At 35.9% G+C, this 22,956-nt stretch overlaps 1 protein-coding gene across 1 annotated transcript in view; it reads left to right on the forward strand.

Annotated features, from left to right (window-relative positions):
* The first annotated feature begins 559 nt into the window (after positions 1 to 559).
* Positions 560 to 22,956, forward strand: part of LOC138713974 (U-scoloptoxin(19)-Sm1a-like) — a 40,319-nt gene continuing 17,922 nt past the window's right edge. The window contains exon 1 of the mRNA XM_069846556.1: positions 560 to 678. Coding sequence (XP_069702657.1) covers positions 591 to 678 — 88 coding nt within the window. The 5' untranslated portion in view covers positions 560 to 590. The remainder of the gene's footprint in view (positions 679 to 22,956) is intronic.

Raw genomic sequence — 22,956 nt, forward strand, 5'->3', positions numbered from 1 at the left:
AACGCTAATTATTATAGTAACAGAACATAACCTTCTGCGACAGTATTGGATTTCCAGCCTCCGTGACTTTTCGCTAATTCTCTTTCGATTGCATATCCGAGAATAATCGATACTTGCGGTTTTATAACGGTACAAAGCTGACTTGTCATTGGCTGAACACATGTAAGCTGAGTTATCATTGCCTGAAGACCTGTACTTTAATGAGTAGGTGCACTTTAATGACATACATTAAAGGACTGCTACCAGGTGTATAATTACTACATTTCGGCATGGTCGAGCATAAAATACAAAACAATACAATACAATAAAATTGTCGTGGTGAAATGCGGACTTGCTGAACAGAGGACTTAAATTCAGTAAAATATTAACTAAGAAGGATTTAATTCATGTTCGGTGAAATCGGCCCTTAAACTGTTCATTAAATGAACGATCACTTCTCACGAGGCGGTCGATCGAGAAGGAGATGGCTTCCGCGAAACTGCGACATACGGGTCGGTAAGGCAGACGACTCGTGCATCACATCGATTGCGATAAGGAGCCCCTATTATATGAGGGGCAGCGCGCCGGCCGGCAGTCCGCTGTGGAGCACCATGGAACCTGCACGCTGCTTGATGGTCGCGGGCCTCGCGCTGCTGTCCGCCACTTCGATCTCGCGGGCCGGACCGGCGTCACAACACGGTGAGCTACGCAAACAGTAGACGGGTGCGCAGGTGGGTAAGACCAACGAGTTAGAAAGAGAAAGATTTAGGCCCAATTGTATAAAACTCCCTGACTAAAGATCAACTTTGATCGAAGATCGAAAAGTGAACCGAGTTCAGACACTTGGCGAATCCTCGGACCTCATCTCATCTCACTACATCTCGCCAAAATGTAAAAAAAAATGTAAAAAAAAATGTAAAAAAAATTGTACAAAATTGTAAAAATTGTAGAAAATTACTAAATTGTAAAACTATAAAAATTGTAAAAAATGTAATTGTAATATTGTAAAATGTTGACATGTTCCACATCTTAAAGCTTCATTGCTCATGTAAGATCTATGGAATAAAATAAATGAATGAATGAATGACTTCTTCTATTGTATAAAACTTTTCTGCGATCAAATTATCTTGGTTCAAATGCAATCTAACTTCACGTGAAAAGGATTTGGCAACATCGCATAAACAGGGGAAATACGTGATGCGCGGACCTTGTTATACAGGCTTGTCCAGTGTTGCCAATTTAGCGACTTTAACTCTTTTTCAACAACAATTTCTTTTAACTTTTATATTGCTTAAATAGGGATTTAGTGACCTTTTTAGCACCCCATAGTGACAAAATTTAATCTTTCTTTTTTGATAATGAGAAATCTAGCGACTTTACAACTACTTTTTGGCGACTTTCCGTACACTCTGTTGGAGACACTGGTGTTTTGTGCAATGTAAATAATGGCGGACAATAAGAAGAATGTTGACTGTTCTCCGAGTTATCATGTTATGGTGTTTGATACTGCTAAACATAATAAAGCTTTATAAAACGACAATTTTCGTTTAGTAATGCAGTTAATTAAAAATTAATGAATGTACCTATCATATCCATTAAAAATTAATGGTTGTTATAAACATAATATAATTATAGGTTATGTTATTTGATACTGCTGAACACGACAGAGCCTTATAAAATATAAGATTGTTTGTGTATTAAGGCAAGAAATTGAAAGAAATATATATAAATGTACCTATCATATCTATTAATATTAATAATAATGGATATTTTATTTGCACAATCTGTCACTCGTATATTTCAAACAGAAAAGAAATAACTGAACTTGGATCATCTAACTTAATCGGAGAAATTTCTTCAGTCAAAGTTGACTTTAGTTTGAGACAAATTAATCTCAGATTAGACTTTATACAACACAAAATTCCAAGTTCAGCTGAAACAAGGATCAATTTAACCTCTGATCTGAGATTAAATGGTTTATACAATCGGGCCATAGAGTGGTCATTGCGCCGCCATGTTTGAAGAAAATTGAACGACGGTCCGCCATGAGCTTATGCGCCCAAAACAAAGTGGGCGTGGCAAAAAGTGACATTAGAATCGTCTGCTGTCAAAATTTCGTTTGCATAAATCAGTTAAACTGAAGTGGAAAAACCTAGTATTTCGTCAAATACGTGCTAGGAACTTAATCTAAACTTATATACGCTAAATTTAAAACACTTGAGCTATTCTTAGAAGGAATGCTTAAAAGAATAAACTAAGCAAAATTGTCATGTAGTATGACAAGAAGTCCTAGCAAATATACTGAAGAAAATGTTAATATTCCTAGGTTCTTTTAAATGCGACCTGCAACATTGCCTATAAAATGAACGAGTATGATTCGGATGATTTTATTAAATTGTTTTCCCAGTGTCTACATGTTGCAAACTATTTATTATAAAATAAGATATAGAATGAAAGTAGGCCTTAACTGTAGTAAACAACCTTTACCTCCAAGCTTGTAACGTGGGTGAAACATGACAAAACACGCTTTCAGTGTTTTTGTTACAGTAAAGTATAATTATTATCGAAATGTGAACGTGAGGCCAACAGCCGGCTGGTCTCTCTGAGCCTTTCAAGGGCTCTGACACCACAGATAATTATTAGTGTATAATTGAGCACCCACGTACAATAATGGGGTAAGTAGTTACGAAATATATTCATACTTACCCCATTATTGCACGTGGGTGCTCAATTATGTTCTTTCATGTCCTTCCAGTCAAAATACTAACAAAAATACGACCTACCCCAGAGTTTTGCGTTATTTTGGATGCGAGTATCGAAATACAATTTTAATATTTGATTGCTATTACTAGGTTTGAAACGGAATTGTAGCGGTTTTATCCATATTTAGTTTAACTTTATTACTAGTGAATCATTTATTTGATTAATCGTTTGTCTTCGAAATAGGCCTACTTTTTATAAGCTACAGCTCATCGTCTTCTATAAGCAGTAAGGACAGAAGGAGCAGAAATAAAGGATGCCGGTGTCGAAATACAATTTTAATATTGTATTGGTATTCGTTTTTCACTGGGTCTGAAACGGAATTGTATTGGTTTTATCCGTATTTAGTTTAAGTACATTACCAGTGAACCATTTATTTTGTTTATGCCGGGCGTTGTTACACATTTATGCATTAAAAATGCTGCTAATTAACAAAACTATGGACTTAACTTCATAAAATTTACATGAAATATGATATATCAGTTGTCTTTTTCCTTTTGACATTGCAGTTATATGCAGCACACACAACAGGCATGTTTTTTCTTTGTTTTTTTTTGTAGTTCTTACCTCAGTTATACAACATTGTAAGCAGACGAATTTTTACAAAGGTGGGCGCTTAGTTCAGATCTGCCGTGTTTCACGGTGGCACCACAGTCTACTATATACAGTCGCGAAGCTTGAGGTGTTTTTTTGCAAATCTCGTGATAAAGCGCTCCAAGTGGTTAGCAACTAGAAACAATAGACTGTCCATGGTCGACTTTGGACTGTGTCGTATTTCTATCGAGTGTTAGTTCGTTGCGTATTTAACATTGATGCTTGTGAAATGTTCGTTATTGGTTATAATGAAAATGTTAATGGCTAAAATATAATAATTGGAATAATAATATGGAACAAGGAGGAGACGTTTGTAGTGCTATAAATTGTAGCAACAGTAAGAGAAAGAGGCCAGAGTTATCCTTTGTCCGATTTCCGAAAGATTCAGAAAGGTTCCTGGGTTTCCACAAGAATGCTGTGCAGAAACAAAACTCTTAATTTTGAAGTTCTTTGTGACTGTTAGAATACATTATATCCTTAAATTTCACAATGAAATGTTTCAGTCTAACCGAAAGGACATTAGATACCGGTTAAAGTTCTGTCACTTAGGCTGCTAAATTTCCAGAGAAATAAAGGTTAGGTCTACTTTTTTTTCAGAGGATATATTTTTAACTGTAGCTATTAATTTTGTTATTATTGTTATGTGTTATTTTACTAAAGACGTAGAAAAATTAAGTTTGTTTTAATGAAATTTATTGATCACGTTTTATTTTCAATTGTGGTGGGATTATTATTGCTTAGGCCTACTTTTTTCTTCAAAGGATATGTTTTTAATTATAGCTGTTAATTTTGTTGTTATTTTTATTTGTTGCTTTACTAGAGACGTATAAAAAGTCTGTTACAATAAAATTTATTGATCACGTTTTATTTCCAATTCTGGTGTGATTATTATTGCTTAATCTCATCCCACTTTGTTAACTACGTAAGCCTACACTACAAGTACCGGTACACGTAAGTTACTCCATTAATTCATATTTCCATTATTATTGTTGTAAAGAGAAATGCAAATTAATATTTATTGGTTTCATAGTTAATCGCTATAATCTTGAATGAGTGAAGTTATTATAGTAAATTTCAGTTCGTTTTGCACAAACAAAAATTATATTAACTTATTTCTTGCAGGTATCTTCGAGTTTATGGTGGAATTTATTATACTTCATTAAAATAATAAATTAACTTTATGCATTTAATATTTCAATATAATGGAAGGAAGGTGTTAATTTTTCCAAAAGAACACGACAACGAAAGTGTAACATATTTTGTCGGCTGCTAGGTGAGAGATCTGCGATGATGAGGCGATAGTAGCGATCCTAATGGTGGGCAACTACCCATGTCTGCATTTTTACTACATATTGAGCTTCGCGACTGTATATTGTAGACTGTGGTGGCACCGCAAAGAGCGCTGTACAGGACATGTTGTCCTATATATGCCACTCTATATTCTTCTCTTTCTATCTCGTTGCTGCAGGTTTCCATCTCCGTGTTGACTTCTCAATATACATTTTGTGGTTATGTTCGCATTATTAAGAAACTCATGCGAAAGCTTACTTATCTATTATTTGCTTTTCTGTCGTATCTAGTATTCAGAAATTGGCATTATTTTTACTATAAAGCTTTTAAAAACGCCTATATACTTAAATGATAACCAACAGCATATTCACGTAATCAATGTTGGCAACCCTCCTGTTTGAAACTACGCTACGGAAAATTAAAAAAGTGAATTATATCGTCAGCAAATATGCTCAGACTGTGTTGTGTATTTAATAACTGTTACAAATAATTTATTTTCATCACATCTAACATTAAAATATATCCAAACAATAAAAGTATCATTGGCACATTTGGGTGGCAACACTGGTCGCAACCGCAGCAAAAGTTTCAACAAAACCGATATCAAAAATGCTGCGGATGCAACCCTGAGAACCCTGTTCACACGTCGCTACTTCTAAGCTGCGCGCAGCATGGAAAAGTAGTGGGCAGCAGGTTCGGCAGCCGCTACTTTTCGGGTTGCACCGTTGTTCACACGTCGCAGTACAAGAGTTGCGCAGTTTTTTGTACTGCAGCGCTGCAAAAGTAGCGACGTGTGACCGTACATTAATTATGCAATTTCCTTAAAACGGTATGATAACACCTATTGTTGGAGTTTTAAATTCTAGATGACAGATGTCGCTAGAGGTTTGTGCTAGTGACGTGCTTCACAATGTCTCCGTCAGATGGTGCTGTAATGCACAAGAATAATTGACGTTGCGCGTTTGTTTTTTAGGAACATTTATGACAGCTGCACGAAGATTCTGTCGAATGTACTTCGACTAGGAATATCCTATTCCCTGAGGGTCGATAATTATTATAGTGATTGAGGCCGTAAGAAGGAAAATGGATAATAACATAGACAAGAGTGCCTTGGTTCACTTCTCCGAATGTTTATACACCTTGATTTGAAGGTTGGTCTATATTATCATTGTTGTTGAGGTGTTCAATTCAATCAGTTGTACAACTATTTGGGTGCCACTTAGTAATTTCTACTAATTGATTACGTAAACTCTAAATTTTGCCACTGCTCCGTAAACTGAGTGCTAGGTCTGAACTGAATTGACTGGCATTCATAACGTCCGACATTCTATTCTTCGGGACTATCGTAGGATTGCCGGAAAATTCGGGACTCAACCTTCGCGGATGTAGCGTAGACTAGCCTCCTATGACGCATCCTGGGCAGCGACTCTGTCGGTAAATTGGTCTACCCAACTGGCTTCATATGGGTGAATGACTAAAAAGTCAAGTACCTCCATAATTAAAAAAAAAAGTATTCGATGCGCAATAATGGAAAACGTTGAAATCTATACTAATAATAAATCTGTAGCCAAAACATTTCTGGTAATTTTCGATTTTCCAAAAATAATTGGTCCTAACATATATAATTAATCACCCTGAAACCGAAAATCGCTTTTTTGAAATTTTTGTTTGTATGTATGTATGTATGTATGTATGTATGTATGTATGTATGTATGTATGTATGTATGTATGTATGTCTGTCTGTCTGTATGTTTGTTACCTTTTCACGCGATAATGGCTGAACGGATTTAGATGAAAATTGGAATATAAATTAAGTTCGTTGTAACTTAGTTTTTAGGCTATATGGCATTCAAAATACATTATTTAAAAGGGGGGTTATAAGGGGCCTGAATTAAATAAATCAAAATATCTCGCTTATTATTGATTTTTGTGAAAAATGTTACATAACAAAAGTTTCTTTAAAAATGATTTGCGATAAGTTTTACTCCTTGACAAATTTTGATAGGACTGATATTTAATGAGATAAATGAGTTTTAAAATTAAAATAACTGCCATCTAAGGCCGTGTAATGAATTAAAAAACAAATGACTTCGTCTATAAGGGACCTTGGACAACAACAATCGAAAGCTATGAATCCATAGCCTACAGATGTTTCTGTGTTTGTATGAAGTAATATCGGAAGTTAAATTAACCGATTTGTATAATTAATTATTATTTCACCAATGGAAAGTGTAGTTTCTCTAGATGGACATAATGCTATAATGTTATTACAGTAACTTCTGAGTGAATCGAGTACAGGTAAGATTAAAATAGCTTCTTATGCACAGAAAACTTGATAGACTATTCTGTACATTCGTTTCCTGTATTTCCTAAAATAATTTTTATGACCAAATGAGTGGTCTCTGGATCAAAATGATCGCATTTTAATTATGCAAATACAATTTAAATTAAGTAACATAATAAACGATTTATCCTTATATCAAACACGAATGTTCCCTGGATCAAATGTCCTATTTTAATTATGTAATTACTTTATATTTATTTCTAACGGGTGCAGCGGAGCGCACGGGTACGGCTAGTATAATAATAAAAGAGAAAATCATGAGGTTTAAATGTTGTATTATTTGTGCGGTAAATTTGTATTAGAGAATAAAAGTAGTAGTTTGTTTTAAAAATATAGGTACTGCACCACCTAATGCAACGAAGATATTTTAATATATTTTTTCTCCTTTTTAATTTTAAAGATGAAAGCAAAGTATCCCTGATTTTCACTTTCTAATATGACAGCCCTAGACTATCGTCTTCGTCGAGTTCTTCAGCCCACAATGAATTGAATTGATGGAAATTACATAATATACATGCTAAAGTGTGGGTCCCTATCACCACGGCATGGCGCGTCCTCAGGTTGCGGATAGAGGAGACGGCCTCCAGATATGGAGGGTAGCTGCGAATATATTGAATAAGCAGTCGTGGACAGCCGATAAGGGGTGGTCCTCCAGCTTGGGGGTTGGGCGAAGGGCTAACAACCCATCACCGTAAAAAACAGCTTGTTACGTATCCCTATAATAAGCCTCGGAATAGGACTGATTCTCTGGCACGACCACAGCAAAGGAATAAGGATTTGAGATTTGGCACTTGGAATGTAACTAGTCTTTATAGAACAGGAGGGGTAACATTAGTAGCAAAAGAACTAGCTAGATATAGAATAGATTTCGTAGGAGTACAAGAGGTTAGGTTAGATGGGAATGGCATATCACAAATAGGAGATTACTTGTTGTATTATGGGGAAGGAAACAATAATCACCAATTAGGAACAGGATTCTTTGTTCATAAAAGAATAAAATCAGCAGTAAAAAAGGTCGAATTTATCAGTGACAGGTTATCATATTTAGTACTTAAGGGTAGATGGTGCGACATCATAGTTATAAATGCTCACGCCCCTACAGAAGAGAAAGACGACCATATAAAGAATAGCTTCTATGAGGAATTGGAACATACTTTTGATCAGTTCCCTAGATATCACATGAAAATTTTATTGGGGGATTTCAATGCTAAAGTAGGACGGGAGGATATTTTTAGACCAACTATTGGAAAAGAGAGCCTACACGCAATTAGTAGTGACAATGGAGTTAGATTAGTCAACTTTGCCACATCGAAAAATTTAATTGTCAAAAGTACAACATTCCCCCATAAGGATATACATAAATATACTTGGACTTCTCCAGATGGATTGACACACAACCAAATAGATCACATCTTGATAGATAAACGGAGACATACTAGTATAGTAGAAATTCGAACTTTCAGGGGTGCAGACTGTAATTCTGACCATTATTTGGTGATTGGAGAATTAAGAGAAAGATTATCAGTAGCCAAGCGAGTAGAGCAACAAGTTAATATTACTAAATTCAATATTTTGAAATTAAAGGACGAGGAAGCTAAGCAAAATTATCAGGTCGAAATTTCGAATAGGTTTGCCACTTTAGAAAGTTCCGACGAAGTTGAGAAAGAATTAGATGTTAATAGTGTGTGGGAAAATATCAGAGATAGTATCAAAATTGCAGCTGAGCAAAGCATAGGTTATTATGAAACTAAGAAAAAGAAACCGTGGTTTGATGAAGATTGTTGCATGGTAGTAGAAAGAAGGAAACAGGCAAAATTGAAATTCTTACAGGATCCAGTTGATGAGAAGAGAGATAATTATTTCAATGAAAGACGGGAAGCAAGTCGTACACTTAGGAATAAAAAGAGAGGTTACTTGAAGGAAAAACTGAATGAGGTAGAAACAAATAGTAAGAATAAAAACATTCGAGATTTATATAAGGGTATAAAGGAATTTAAGAACGGATATCAGCCAAGGGTAAACGTGATCAAGGATGAGAATGGTGACTTGCTTGCAGACTCTCCATCAATCCTAAACAGATGGAAAAACTATTTTGCGCAACTACTAAATGTACATAGGCCAAATAGAAATGATCGGGACGAAATTGAAATACAAACTGCTGAGCCATTTATACCCGAACCCACGCTTTCAGAAGTCGAAATTGCGATAGAAAATCTGAAAAAGTACAAGTCTCCAGGTATCGATCAAATTCCAGCAGAATTAATACAAGAGGGTGGGAGTGCATTATATAGCGAAATTTATAAACTTGTACTTGCTATTTGGGAAAAGGAAATTGTACCAGAACAATGGAAGGAGTCCATAATTGTACCTATTTTTAAAAAGGGGGACAAAACCAACTGTGGTAACTTTCGAGGAATATCACTTTTGTTGACGTCGTACAAAATTTTGTCCAATATTCTTTTGAGAAGATTAACTCCGTACGTAGATGAAATTATTGGGGATCATCAGTGCGGTTTTCGGCGTAATAGATCGACTATTGATCAGATTTTTTGTATTCGACAGATAATGGAGAAAAAATGGGAGTATAAGGGTACAGTACATCAGTTATTCATAGATTTCAAAAAGGCTTATGACTCGGTTAAGAGGGAAGTATTATATGATATTCTTATTGAATTTGGTATTCCCAAGAAACTAGTTCGATTAATTAAAATGTGTCTCAGTGAAACATACAGCAGAGTCCGTATAGGTCAGTTTCTATCTGATGCTTTTCCAATTCACTGCGGGCTAAAGCAGGGAGATGCACTATCACCTTTACTTTTTAACTTCGCGCTAGAATATGCCATTAGGAAAGTTCAGGATAACAGGCAGGGTTTGGAATTGAACGGGTTACATCAGCTTCTTGTCTATGCGGATGACGTGAATATGTTAGGAGAAAATACACAAACGATTAGGGAAAACACGGAAATTTTACTTGAAGCAAGTAGAGCGATCGGTTTGGAAGTAAATCCCGAAAAGACAAAGTATATGATTATGTCTCGTGACCAGAATATTGTACGAAATGGAAATATAAAAATTGGAGATTTATCCTTCGAAGAAGTGGAAAAATTCAAATATCTTGGAGCAACAGTAACAAATATAAATGACACTCGGGAGGAAATTAAACGCAGAATAAATATGGGAAATGCGTGTTATTATTCGGTTGAGAAGCTCTTATCATTCAGTCTGCTGTCCAAAAATCTGAAAGTTAGAATTTATAAAACAGTTATATTACCGGTTATTCTGTATGGTTGTGAAACTTGGACTCTCACTCTGAGAGAGGAACATAGGTTCAGGGTGTTTGAGAATAAGGTGCTAAGGAAAATATTTGGGGCTAAGCGGGATGAAGTTACAGGAGAATGGAGAAAGTTACACAACACAGAACTGCACGCATTGTATTCTTCACCTGACATAATTAGGAACATTAAATCCAGACGTTTGAGATGGGCAGGGCATGTAGCACGTATGGGCGAATCCAGAAATGCATATAGAGTGTTAGTTGGGAGACCGGAGGGAAAAAGACCTTTAGGGAGGCCGAGACGTAGATGGGAGGATAATATTAAAATGGATTTGAGGGAGGTGGGTTATGATGATAGAGACTGGATTAATCTTGCACAGGATAGGGACCGCTGGCGGGCTTATGTGAGGGCGGCAATGAACCTTCGGGTTCCTTAAAAGCCATTTGTAAGTATTTAGACTTTAGCTACAGTTTGCACCCTGAAGATCAAGTGCTTGTGTTTGGGTCAGTTCCAGTTACATAATACAATAGTACAAGTTAAGTGAAGTTGAAATTTAAGGAAAGGGCATTAGTTGAAAAAATATATCTATACGAAAAAATTTAAATAATGGACAGTTTCAGTTTGAAGAAATATTATTTTAAATTTAATTCTCTTACTGAAAATGTTATCAAGTTACTTAATTCTGGATTTATTTCAATAAACTTATCGTGTAATCTAGGTTCATGAATCTGCCCAGATTTTGTAGTACATTTTGATTTAAGTAAAAGTGGTAACATACGCCTACTTTCTATGTGATCTTTGAACTTTGAACGATTTTTATTAAGTTCAATTGATTTAAATGATAAATTATACTATGTGTTAAATACCACTTTCTTCCTTTTCTCTTTTTTTTTTCCTTTGACAGCAACAACTTTATTTTGCACCACATTACCACTTAACCACTTATATTGGCCATAGCAGGATGCAGCAGAATCTCGCTTTTTAAGATTATCTGTCAGAAAAGTTGTCAGCGATGTCATAGGTATCTCGGTAGGATATCTCTTTATTTAAAACTTCCTTTTTTTTAATGTTATTTCTTCTCGAAAAAAAGACACTCTAACAATAAATTAACTATATCATCATTATTTCTCGCATTTGTTTCTGTTTATATTTTCATGACACACATACCAACGTTGGCCCAGACTCACTACTGTGCTACGAAGTACAATAGTACAACACCCTCGCTTAAGTCACAAACTGAGACGTAAGGGGTGAGAACAGTGTGGGTCTCTGCCTGCCAAAGGGGGGAAATTTTTATATTATTTATGGCCTATTTAGGAAGACAAGTCACAACTGCTATTCCCACCCCATTCCACCCTTGAGACCGGTCCATGGATGGAAGGAGTGAAAGCTGACCAGGCCACGAGGCCAGACGAATTTGTGCTTTAACTACAGCTTTTCAAGTGCGACCTCATAGCCCGCGAAAACATACGAAATGCAGAAGCCAGACCCGGCACGAGTGATCCTGGCCTCAGGAACAAATTTTTCTGCAAAACAGGTCTATATACATCACAAATTTTTCAAATGCTTGTACAGCGGTATATGATTCATTCAAATAACTAATATATATATAATTTGAACTGGTAATGGAAATTACGGGAAAACGGCTGGACGAATTTTAATAAATGACCCCTCATTTTGAAGCTTGGAACTCAAAGTTTTTCGGAAAAATAGTAGCTTTCAGTGAAATGTCAATTTTTAAACATAATTTTCCTATTTTCCAAAATCCATCTATCGTCAGTTTTGAGAACTAGCTAATAGCATTCACGGCCTACTTGATATTCCCTTCGCATTTTTGTAAAGGGGAAGCGAAGCGAGCATCAAGTCGGCCGTGTTGCATTTCAGAATAAAACAAAACACATACTACAGTAAACAATATTACACGAAGGCCATGATCTGCAAGAATGCTGACATATTTAGAGCTCAAATTAAATTGGTTATTAAAAACTTAACTTACTAAAAATAATTTACAGGTTCGATTCTGTGCTGTGTAATTTTCTGGGTACAGCTGTGTATTGGATATTAAAAACTACAAAACTTGAGGTGGTTTAATGATATTATTACCATTAGAAATGAAATATTATTGTAGTTAATGCCATGATGTGACTCTTTTTCGTTAATTATAGATATTAATCCTATATTGATGATATGAAAGTGAAACGTTTTGGGGTTATATAAGTAGATGTACAGAATAACTTAAATTAGATTTTGATTTCTATATTTTACTGAGTGGCGGCTATATAGTATATGTTACTGAAAGCTATAAAACTTACGTAAGATAATAATATTATTAAAAATCAAATATTTTTATAGTTATTAATCAAGTGGGGTTGGGTCTTTTTCATATATTTAATGGCGGTGTGGTGTAGATATTTATATGCGTGGTTCTCTTCAGTATTGGCTCGAGAGAGAGTATCTTTCATTGTTATGGAAGCAAATAACTTTCCGAATGTCTGTCATTCTTCATTGAAAATAAATCTGAAAAATATTTATTTGAACGTCTAATGAACTTAGTTAGCAGCATTTGCTGCACAAGCCACTAGTATTATATAAAAACACAAAATTTGATTTCAGTTAAGCCAAGTGACTGAGGCCCGGCCTCAGTCAATCAGCCGCCACCGCTACGTTTTGAATATTAAACAAAGCATAAGTAAGAGGACATCCTTGTTGTTTCCCTTCTTTGTTTATACATTTATTTTGAAATATCTGGAATCGCATACAGGGGGCGCTGATGGGGGCGGAGGCCTGTTGATGATTCTCAAGGGAAATATTCAAAACACTCGCGCAGCCCGTGGCCCGCGGGCCCAGGTTTCGTGCGAGTCCGTCAGCCTGAGAGCGGCCATAATACTAAATTCCGGTAGCCAGCCAGGGTGCCCGGGGGCACCATCAGAGCAGCACGGTAGCCATGGCGACGGCCCGAGGCGTGCCACCGCGCGTGACTACGTGGTAGAGTACTCACGGTTCGAAACTTTCGAATTAACATAAGGACGGTGGTATTTAAACCGCTAACTTTACGTTGATTTGTTGGTAATTAGTCTGCCCCGGATTTTTATTTTCTGATCTTCAATTTTTTTTTATTTAATCTGACAGGATTAAGGCCATAAGGCCTTCTCTTCATCCTACCAGATAGCACATATAAATACAAAAAAGAAATACAAACACTGATGAAAATGGTACAAATTAAGTTAAAGCCCTATAGAGGGTCAACAGGGTCAAAAGAACACTATAGAGCTCTCATCGAGCTAATACAAGAAAGAAAGAAAGAAAACAGAGATAGCAATGATGATAGTAATAACTGATAACTGATAATAATAATAGTAATAATAATAATAATAATAATAATAATAATAATAATAATAAACATTAGATATTAATTGTCAATTTTACAACAGCATAGTTACAATATTTACTACTGCGTGTTCAGTTCAAAGTGTGTCATGGCTCGCTGTATGCCGTCATGTGGCTAGCCGATGAGCCTAGAGAATTCAATCTTCCTACATTTCCGCAGACGCGTATTACCTATGCGCCAGAAAAGTTGCCTAGCATGTACGGCGTTCATTCAGAAGAGTACTTACCGATACGTACTTTAACGCCGGTAGTGGCAGGAATGTGAACTGTTTGGAAACACGTACTGAAGTGAGTTTTTTTTCTTACTGTCGGGATATGGGGAGAGGGTTAAGACGATTACTTACGTATTTGTTGACATTAACTTCGACGGTCAACATGGACACCGAGCATTTCATTTGTGTTGTGGAATGTTACCGTACGCAACCAATGATAAATACCCTGGGTACGACGTACCCGCGCAAAACACAGTTCGAAAGAGGTTATGGTACCACACAGACCGTACAGACCGCCATCTGTTGCTACGACGTTCAAGTTATACCGTACACGTTCTCATGTTCAGATTGAACGCCTTGATTAATAGGCAACTTCTCTGATGTAAAAGCTGAAACTCGCTTCAAATCGCTGACTCACAACAGTGACGTCATGACATACTTTGAAATGAACACCCAGTATATGTCATGGGTTAAGCCGAAGTTGCGCAACCTGACAGGTGTTCAACAAGCAATTCCATGAACTAGAATGCGATTTTTTAATTTAAATTTGAATTTTGATATTGTCCGACAGTCTCTGACATGGTCCGGGAGAGAGTTCCAGAGGCGTGGAATAGATATGCTGAAAGATGATGAGTAGAAGGATGTTCTGTGCAGAGGAATAGAGAGAAGGTACATGTTCCGGGTTCGAGGTAGTGAAATGTAAACAAAACGAGATGCTAGGTAAGAGGGTGTGGATGATTTTAAATAGTAATAAGAGATAGTTGAAAAATCTTCTTTCTTTAAGTGGACTCCAAGACAACAATTCTAGTGACGGAGTTACATGATCGAATTTTCTAATGTTACAAACGAAACGAACGCAGATATTGTGAACACGCTGTAGTCTATGGGCAAGATCAGTATTTAGATTCGTGAATAGAGAATCGCAGTAATCGAAGTGGGGCATCACTAAAGTTTGGATCAGGTTCTTTTTAAGGCTGAGAGGTAAAACATTGGTTAAGTGTCTGAGGGAATGAATTATGGAAAAAGTTTTCTTACATATGTAGGTCACTTGACTTTGAAAATTTAAATGTAAGTGCCATAAGCTTTCGCGAATTAATATAAACAGCGATATATTAACATTTAATGTTACGTATTCCACAAAAAATTGTATAACATTGTATACAAAACTGTAAGTTTAGTGACAGAACGACTGAATGTTCCTTGAGCTATCATTTGCAATATCTGGCAAACAGGACCTCGCTATTCCGGAAGTACAATGACACAACTGAAACATTGGGGTGAATGTTAAAAACTCCCTATCTGGCTACTACTATTTGTAAGTACCTAACCAAAAGAATGTACTATTTTGCTTTATTTCGATTGTTATAATTTTTTTCTCAATCTTTAAAACGATTATTTATAACTAAGATTTTCTATTTTTGCTCCTCCTGAAAGACATTCTATGTTGCACTTACATCGTTTATATTAATTTTGGAGCAAGTTTTAAACGTTCATGTCGGCCTCGGTAGCGTAGTCGGTATAGTGTAGGCCTTTTATGCTCGAGGTTGCGGGTTCGATCCCGGTCGAGGTCGAATGCATTTAAGTGTGTTTAAATGCGACAAGTTCATGTCAGTAGATTTACTGGCATGTAAAAGAACTCCTGCGGGACCGGCGACGCTGACATAACCTCTGCATTTACGAGCGTTGCTATATAAACCGTAATTCTTTTTATGCTCGACCATGCATATCATTAAAGTACACCTACTCATTAAAGTTCAGGTTTTCGATTATTCTCGGATATGCAATCGACAGATAATTAGCAAAACGTCACGCGGCTGGAAATCCAATACTGTCGCAGAAGGTTATCTTCTGTTACTATAATAATTAGCGTTAATTGTAAATAATATTCAAATAAATTCAATTTGTCATCTCGTTTTTCAAGGTTATATCAAGTTTACTCTCTAGGTTATATCAAAGTCGTCGACATTCATTGCCCGGAAAAAATCAATACTTTCGCGTCTGCGCATATCTCACAATTTACGAGATTGCACAAGGTCAGTTCGCTCCCCAGTCACATAAGAATAAAATGAATACTTATGAATAATTTCAAGTTATAAATATGGTCGAGCATAAAAAGTCGTATGAAACTTGCCTATAATGGTAATTAAGATGGTCGTATGAAAATTATGAAACTCGCTTGCGCTCGTTTCATAAACATCCTCGCGTCTTAATTACTATCATTATAGGCTCGTTGCATAATGTACTATTAACATTCATATTGAACAATATTTCAGTTGCAATATAAACTGGAGACTGTAGACTAAATAGAGATAGCGGCTGAAGTATATTGCTTCTTTCTCCATTGATATTACTTCCAAAGCGGATATTTAAATTTGCTTAAAGAAATCAATTGATTATTATCCAACAAATTTGATTTATCCCTGTTTTAATGTCTTTTTTTAATTAAACAAATATATAAACATACTTATTAAAATATCATGAAAATCGTAATAACCAAAGAAGAACCACAAGAAATTTGACATGTCCTCTAGGCCTACTTACTTACTTACTTACCGGCTTTTAAGGAACCCGGAGGTTCATTGCCGCCCTCACATAAGCCCGCCATAGGCCCCTATCCTGAGCAAGATTAATCCAGTCTCTATCATCATATCCCACCTCCCTCAAATCCATGTCCTTTATCGGAACCTAAATGTTACAGTGGACTAAATCACAGCCAGAGTTGCGGTTCAAGGTCATACCTATAACTCCATACTGATAAAAATAAATCCAGATCTGATCATTTTATTTTTCATAAATTTAAGAATAACATTAGCAAATTGTTTAATATTCATGTACTGTTTTTCTTCTTTTCTTATTGTCGGCATATTTAGTGACTATTAATTGGATTTTATGATTTTTATTTTAATAATTGAAGACTGGACATAAAAAGACTGTAAGTACCAAAGAGAAAAACCGTAGAAAACAGAGCTTTCTTGTTGGACTAGTCATGTAATATCATACATTTATGGCACAAGCTAGGTGCTGAATAAAATTGCATTGGGACTCTCTTATTGAACTTAGCCAGAGTCATAGACTCTTTATTTATTTATTTATTTATTTATTTTGGAAAAACCAATTTTCAAAGATATTAGCTTTTTTAATGTCCAGTGTTGAATTCTTGTTCTGTAATAATTCTGTGGCCGGGAGGAAAAAGGTCTTAAGTAAAAATTTTATACTTTTCAGGAGAGCAGTAGAAAGATTGAAATTGGTGTCAATTATAATTTCTTTTAATTAAAAGGTTTTTCCTGGATATTATTTGTTTATATTTCTTCTAAAATAGGTAATGTTGCTCATTTAACAATTTTCTTGATTATCTCCAAAAATAGCCGCACTTAAGCCCTTTTAAGACTAGAACCCAACCTGAGTAGAAGGGACTATTAAACATAAGACCTTTTTCATGTCAAAATAAATGAGAAATATAAATTATTAGGAATGCAAAATGGGTCTTAAACAATTATAGGACTGTTTACCCTGGTACTTAAAGTTTTAAAAGGAAAGGGCATCAGTATGTGATAAAATGGCTAAAATACAAGTTAGACCTTTTTAATAGGGAAGCATGGAAATTAAACGTGATGATTTTAAGGAATAAAGTATTAATTAATATTCTTAAGTCCTTTATTCTGTGTGTGCTCGATTCAAAAAGTATTTAGGACATTTGGTAACGCTCTATAAATCCAGTCAGGAGTCTTATTTGACTTTAACCGTTTAACCAGATTGTAGAGAATTGTATCTGCTTTCAGAATATATAAAAACCTCATATTACCAAAAAAGTGCTTTCCATACTACATTCCTTAAACAGCATTCGAAAATCCCTTCCGCTATCACTCAAGAAAATACTAGTGGAAACACTAGTAATGCCCCACTTCGATTATTGTGATTTTCTACTGACTGACCTCAATGTCAACCAGTCGCAAAGATTACAACGTGTTCATAATTCTTGTGTTCGCTTCGTCTGCGATGTCCGTCGCGCTGACCACATTATCCCATCCTTCCAAACTCTAAACTGGCTACGGCTTAACGAACGTAGAAATTTTCATTCTCTTGTTCTCCTTTTCCAAGTCCTTCACACCTCTACACCTACCTACCTTGCCTCCCGTTTCAGTTACCTGTCATCATATCATAATCTCTTCACACGCATGCAAAATAGCCGCATACTAGCCATACCAACACATAAGACATCATCGTATTCATCATCATACACAATCTCGCTCTCGCGCTTGTGGAATACCCTACCCAGTGACATCAGAGACTGTCGGAATTTAGTAGCGTTCAAAAGCAAGCTTATTAAGCATTTTCTTACTGCGTTGAGTAGGTTTAATTTGTACTTAATCAATAAAAGAAATGTTTCTCTCTTCTTAATTTTTACAATAAACTGTCTAGCTTTTATTACTCAGTTAATCTTTTAGTACTTTGATTTTTATTGTATTTGTAAATTTAATATTAATTGTAATTATAATTGTAATTGTATTCTTAATATTGTAGTTGTAATCTCCTGGTAGAGGGGAAGAGAAGGCCTGATGGCCTTGTCTCTACCAGGTTAAATAAATAAATAAATACATAAATAAATATATGTATAAATATAAATATAATATATATTTCGTATTGTAGTACGTAGGAATAAATAAAAATAAAAATTTAGTTGTAGGTCCTACTAATATTGCAAGTGATCAAGAAACGAATGCTCAGCTCAAATAATTGATATTTCTCAGAATGCTTATAAATGCTGCGTGAATGTGTTGACGTGATGGTCAATGCAGACCCGCCGCGCTTGTTCCTGTCGCAGTCGCAGACTGCATGACAGTCCCGCACTCTTTCAACGGTCGTGGCTTTGCGCATGCGTCAGAAATTAATTTAGTGTTGAGTAGCTAGATGACCTTGATACGGAGAGATTTATTTTATTCTTTAGCCTATCAACAGTCTCACACAGTAGCGGTTATAAAAAGTTACCATTAAGACGTGGAAACGCTCGGAGAGTTGAACGCGTGGTACAGACACGAACCTGCAACAACTGGATGACGATGAAACACACAGATTACTACGACTGACTGTCCGGCTGTCTGATCTAATTTGTGGGGAGTTGACACAATAAAACACCAGTATAACGAAATACTAGGGACCTCTGAAATTAATTCGTTATATCGAAATACGTTAATTTTGAAGAAAAAAGCATGCTTTGTTCATTACGCGTTTAAATCCTCATAGTTTGCGTGTAAGTCTGGAATATGCCCTTAAACAAAATAAAACACTGAACTTGCATTACATTTCAAAGAAAGGCATAGATAGGAAACGTAGCTACAAAATTTGAGTTGTGTGAAAAACTTTGTAGGACAAGAAGTGCCGTGTTATGAGATTAGTGAGCTGTAATTGGTAGATGCGAACTAAATAGGGAGAAGAAGTTAATTGCACAAAAAACTAGAGAGATCTGCAGCATAGTAGACATACTACATTAGCTAGATATTTGACCACGTGACCACTATACAACTGCAATATTATTTACTGATATACTATTAATAATCTGTTTATGGTTTTTCTGTATGTATGTATGTATGTATGTATGTATGTATGTATGTATGTATGTATGTATGTATTTACACTGCAAGTGGGCAAGCACCCGGTGGCAGTGGTACAAACAATATAAACAATACACAATAAAATGATAAGCAATACACAATAAAATTCACAGTACACAATGCAATTTTACAATACATATACAATTTTATACACAATACAATAAGAATACACAATACAATTTAACACAATAATAATAAAACATAAATAAAATACCTAATTTTACAATACAACCTACATAATTATCTATAGGTCCTACATAAGTTTCAATAGTCTTTCACTTTACTCTCATCTCATTCCCTGTAGTGGCACTATGACGCATTTCACTGACACTTTAGCACACATTTCACTGACACTCTGTAACACATTTCACTGACACTATAGAACACATTTCATTGACGCTATAAATTATCACTGATCGGGACTGTTCACTACACTGTAAAACCATAACTTCACTGACTCACCTCGCTTCACTGATACAACAGTTCAAATAAGTGAAATAATTACACCCTTATGCATACTTATAAACAGAACTACATTTAAACTAAACATTTCTAGTCTAAGGCCCTCTTACACGCTATTTTTAAATAATTTACAATTCAAACCAAGGAAGTAACTCGTCAGGCTAAATAAATACATGTCACCTTAAAAAATTAAATGTTAAATGTCACCTTAATTTTAATTTGCGCTTTATACACAACTTTTTAAGTTATTCTTGAATCTCCTTAAGGAAGGACAGCCCTCAAAGACCGCTGCAGGTAGGTCATTCCAATCATTTATAGTTCTATTTAAAAATGAGAATTTACCTACATCCGTTTTCTGTTTCCTACATTTGATTTTAAAATCATGATCGTTCCTACTATAGTACGTTGGCTTTTCTAACCGAGCCGTTGTGTCTACCCATGCTTTCTGACCTAGATGTGCTCTATACAATGATGTTATTCTAGTTTTCCTACGTTTGTTTTCCAAAGTTTCCCATCTAAGTTCTTTTATCGTATCGTTTCCATCTTCTCTTTTACCTTTAACAAATTTAGCTGCCCTATACTGGATTCTTTCTAAGGAATTTATCTGATATATTCTATAGGGATCCCAACATGTAGTTCCGTGTTCCATTAACGGTCGCACTAACGTTAGATATGCTATTTCCCTCGATTTGGGGCTAGCCTTTCTCAAGATTCTCATAATAAAGTGAAGTGCCCTCCATGCTTTACCCGTAACATTATCAACATGCTCTCCCCAAGAAAGTTTGGAGTTTAAATACACTCCTAGGTATTTACAACATTGTACTTGCGGAATTACAACACCACTGAATTCGTAATTAAGACTAGTTTCCTCTCGGGTTTTACAAAATGTTATAGATTTACTTTTAGAACCATTTATTTTCATCCTATGCATTAACGCCCAGTTATAAATTTTATTCAAGTCTGTTTGAATAGCATCTACATCTGAATTATTTATAATCTTTCTATAGATAATGCACTTGTCTGCAAATAGCATCACATTTGATGTGATATTCTGGCATAGGTCATTTACGTATATTATAAAGAGTAATGGACCCAGAACGCTGCCTTGTGGCACCCCTGAACTTATATTTCCAATTTCCGATATTTCATGACCTACTCTAACTCTCTGGGTTCTACCTTTTAAGAATTCTTGGATCCATAGCACCACTCTTTTATCTATTCCTAGCCTACTTAACTTATCTATTAATATGTCATGTGGCACCAAATCAAATGCTTTCGAAAAATCAATCACAACTGCATCGATTCTTCCGCCTCTCTCTACCTCTTCAGCTAGATCCTGAACCAGCGACGTAATATGACTATCACATGAGAAGCCTTCCCTAAAACCATGCTGGCGGTTGTAAAACCAGTCTTTCGCATTTAGAACATGACGAATATAGTCCGATATCAAATGCTCCATGACTTTACATACGACAGATGTAAGGCTAATCGGTCTGTAGTTTCCGACATCTAATTTATTTCCACCTTTATGTATGGGTGCCACTATAGCTGATTTCCAGTCACATGGAATAGCTGCATTGTTTATGGAAACATGAAATATACGCATTAAATATGGAGTTATGTCCTCGGAACCTAATTTAAGAATCTCTGTAGCAATACTATCTGGTCCTCGAGACTTCCGATTTTTTAATTTCGTTATTCTCTCTCTAACCTCTTTGGAAGTTATTTTGAAAGTCAAATTTGGTTCACATTCAAATTCGACTTCCAAAGGGGTTAGAGAGAGAAAAACGAAATTAAAAAATCGGAAGTCTCGAGAACCAGATAGTATTGCTACAGAGATTCTTAAATTAGGTTCCGAGGCCATAATTCCATATTTAATGCGCATATTTCATGTTTCCATAAACAATGCAGCTATTCCATGTGACTGGAAATCAGCTATAGTGGTACCCATACATAAAGGTGGAAATAAATTAGATGTTTATGCGAGACTTCTACAGAGTTGAAGCGAAAACGTTACTAATAAACCATGCATAAGTGATGGATGTATAAACAGTTTGTAACTATACATGGGAATTGCTTTTCAGTAGTTATATACGCAAAACCCCTTGTTTAAGCGTTGTATATAGAGAAAATAATGGCCACCCCTCTAACAGCTGTTCATATCGATTGTCATTCTATGATGATGGTTGCCTTGTAAGCACAGAAGAACAAACCAAAGAGCACAGGATAATTAGAAAATATTGCCACAGTCTACTATATACAGTCACGAAGCTTGAGTTTTGAGGTTATTAGAAACAATAGACTGTGACGGTACTATTTTGCATTGCCTGTAATGAGGCGATATTAGCGATCCTAATGGTGAGCAACTTCTAATGTTTGCATATTTACTACGTATTGAGCTTCGCGACTGTATATACTAGACTGTGATATTGCTGTAGCTGTACTCTTTGACCAAAATATAGCTTGGTAATCGATCAGGCCAGTTGTACTATCGACACTTAGCGGCAGTCTAGCGCGCACTATCGGATACATTAGTACGCTGTCAGTTGATGGAATTGACGTTAAGATGGCTGACGTTAAAGCATTCATTGACAATCGACGCGAAGATAAAAAAATAAACAATACAAAAAACCGGCAAAGAATGAAAGACGAGTCCACACCTGTGGAGTAACGGTCAGAGCGTCTGGCTGCGAAACCAGGTGGCCCGGGTTCGATTCCCGGTCGGGGCAAGTTACCTGGTTGAGGTTTTTTCCGGGTTTTCCCTCAACCCAATATGAGCAAATGCTGGGTAACTTTCGGTGCTGGTCCCCGGACGCATTTCACCGGCATTATCACCTTCATTTCATTCACACGCTAAATAACCAAAGATGTTGATAAAGCGTCGTAAAATAACCTATTAAAAAATGAAAGACGAAAGTATCAATGCTAACATTGTGTGCACAATATATGTCGCCAAGAGAGCTAGTAAGCAATCGCCAAGTGGGAACTGTAACTTTGACAACTCAACCGTTGTTACCATAGCAACAGGCCTACCACGCTGTGAC

Source organism: Periplaneta americana, chromosome 14 (assembly GCF_040183065.1).
Source record: "Periplaneta americana isolate PAMFEO1 chromosome 14, P.americana_PAMFEO1_priV1, whole genome shotgun sequence".
Taxonomy (NCBI): domain Eukaryota; kingdom Metazoa; phylum Arthropoda; class Insecta; order Blattodea; family Blattidae; genus Periplaneta; species Periplaneta americana.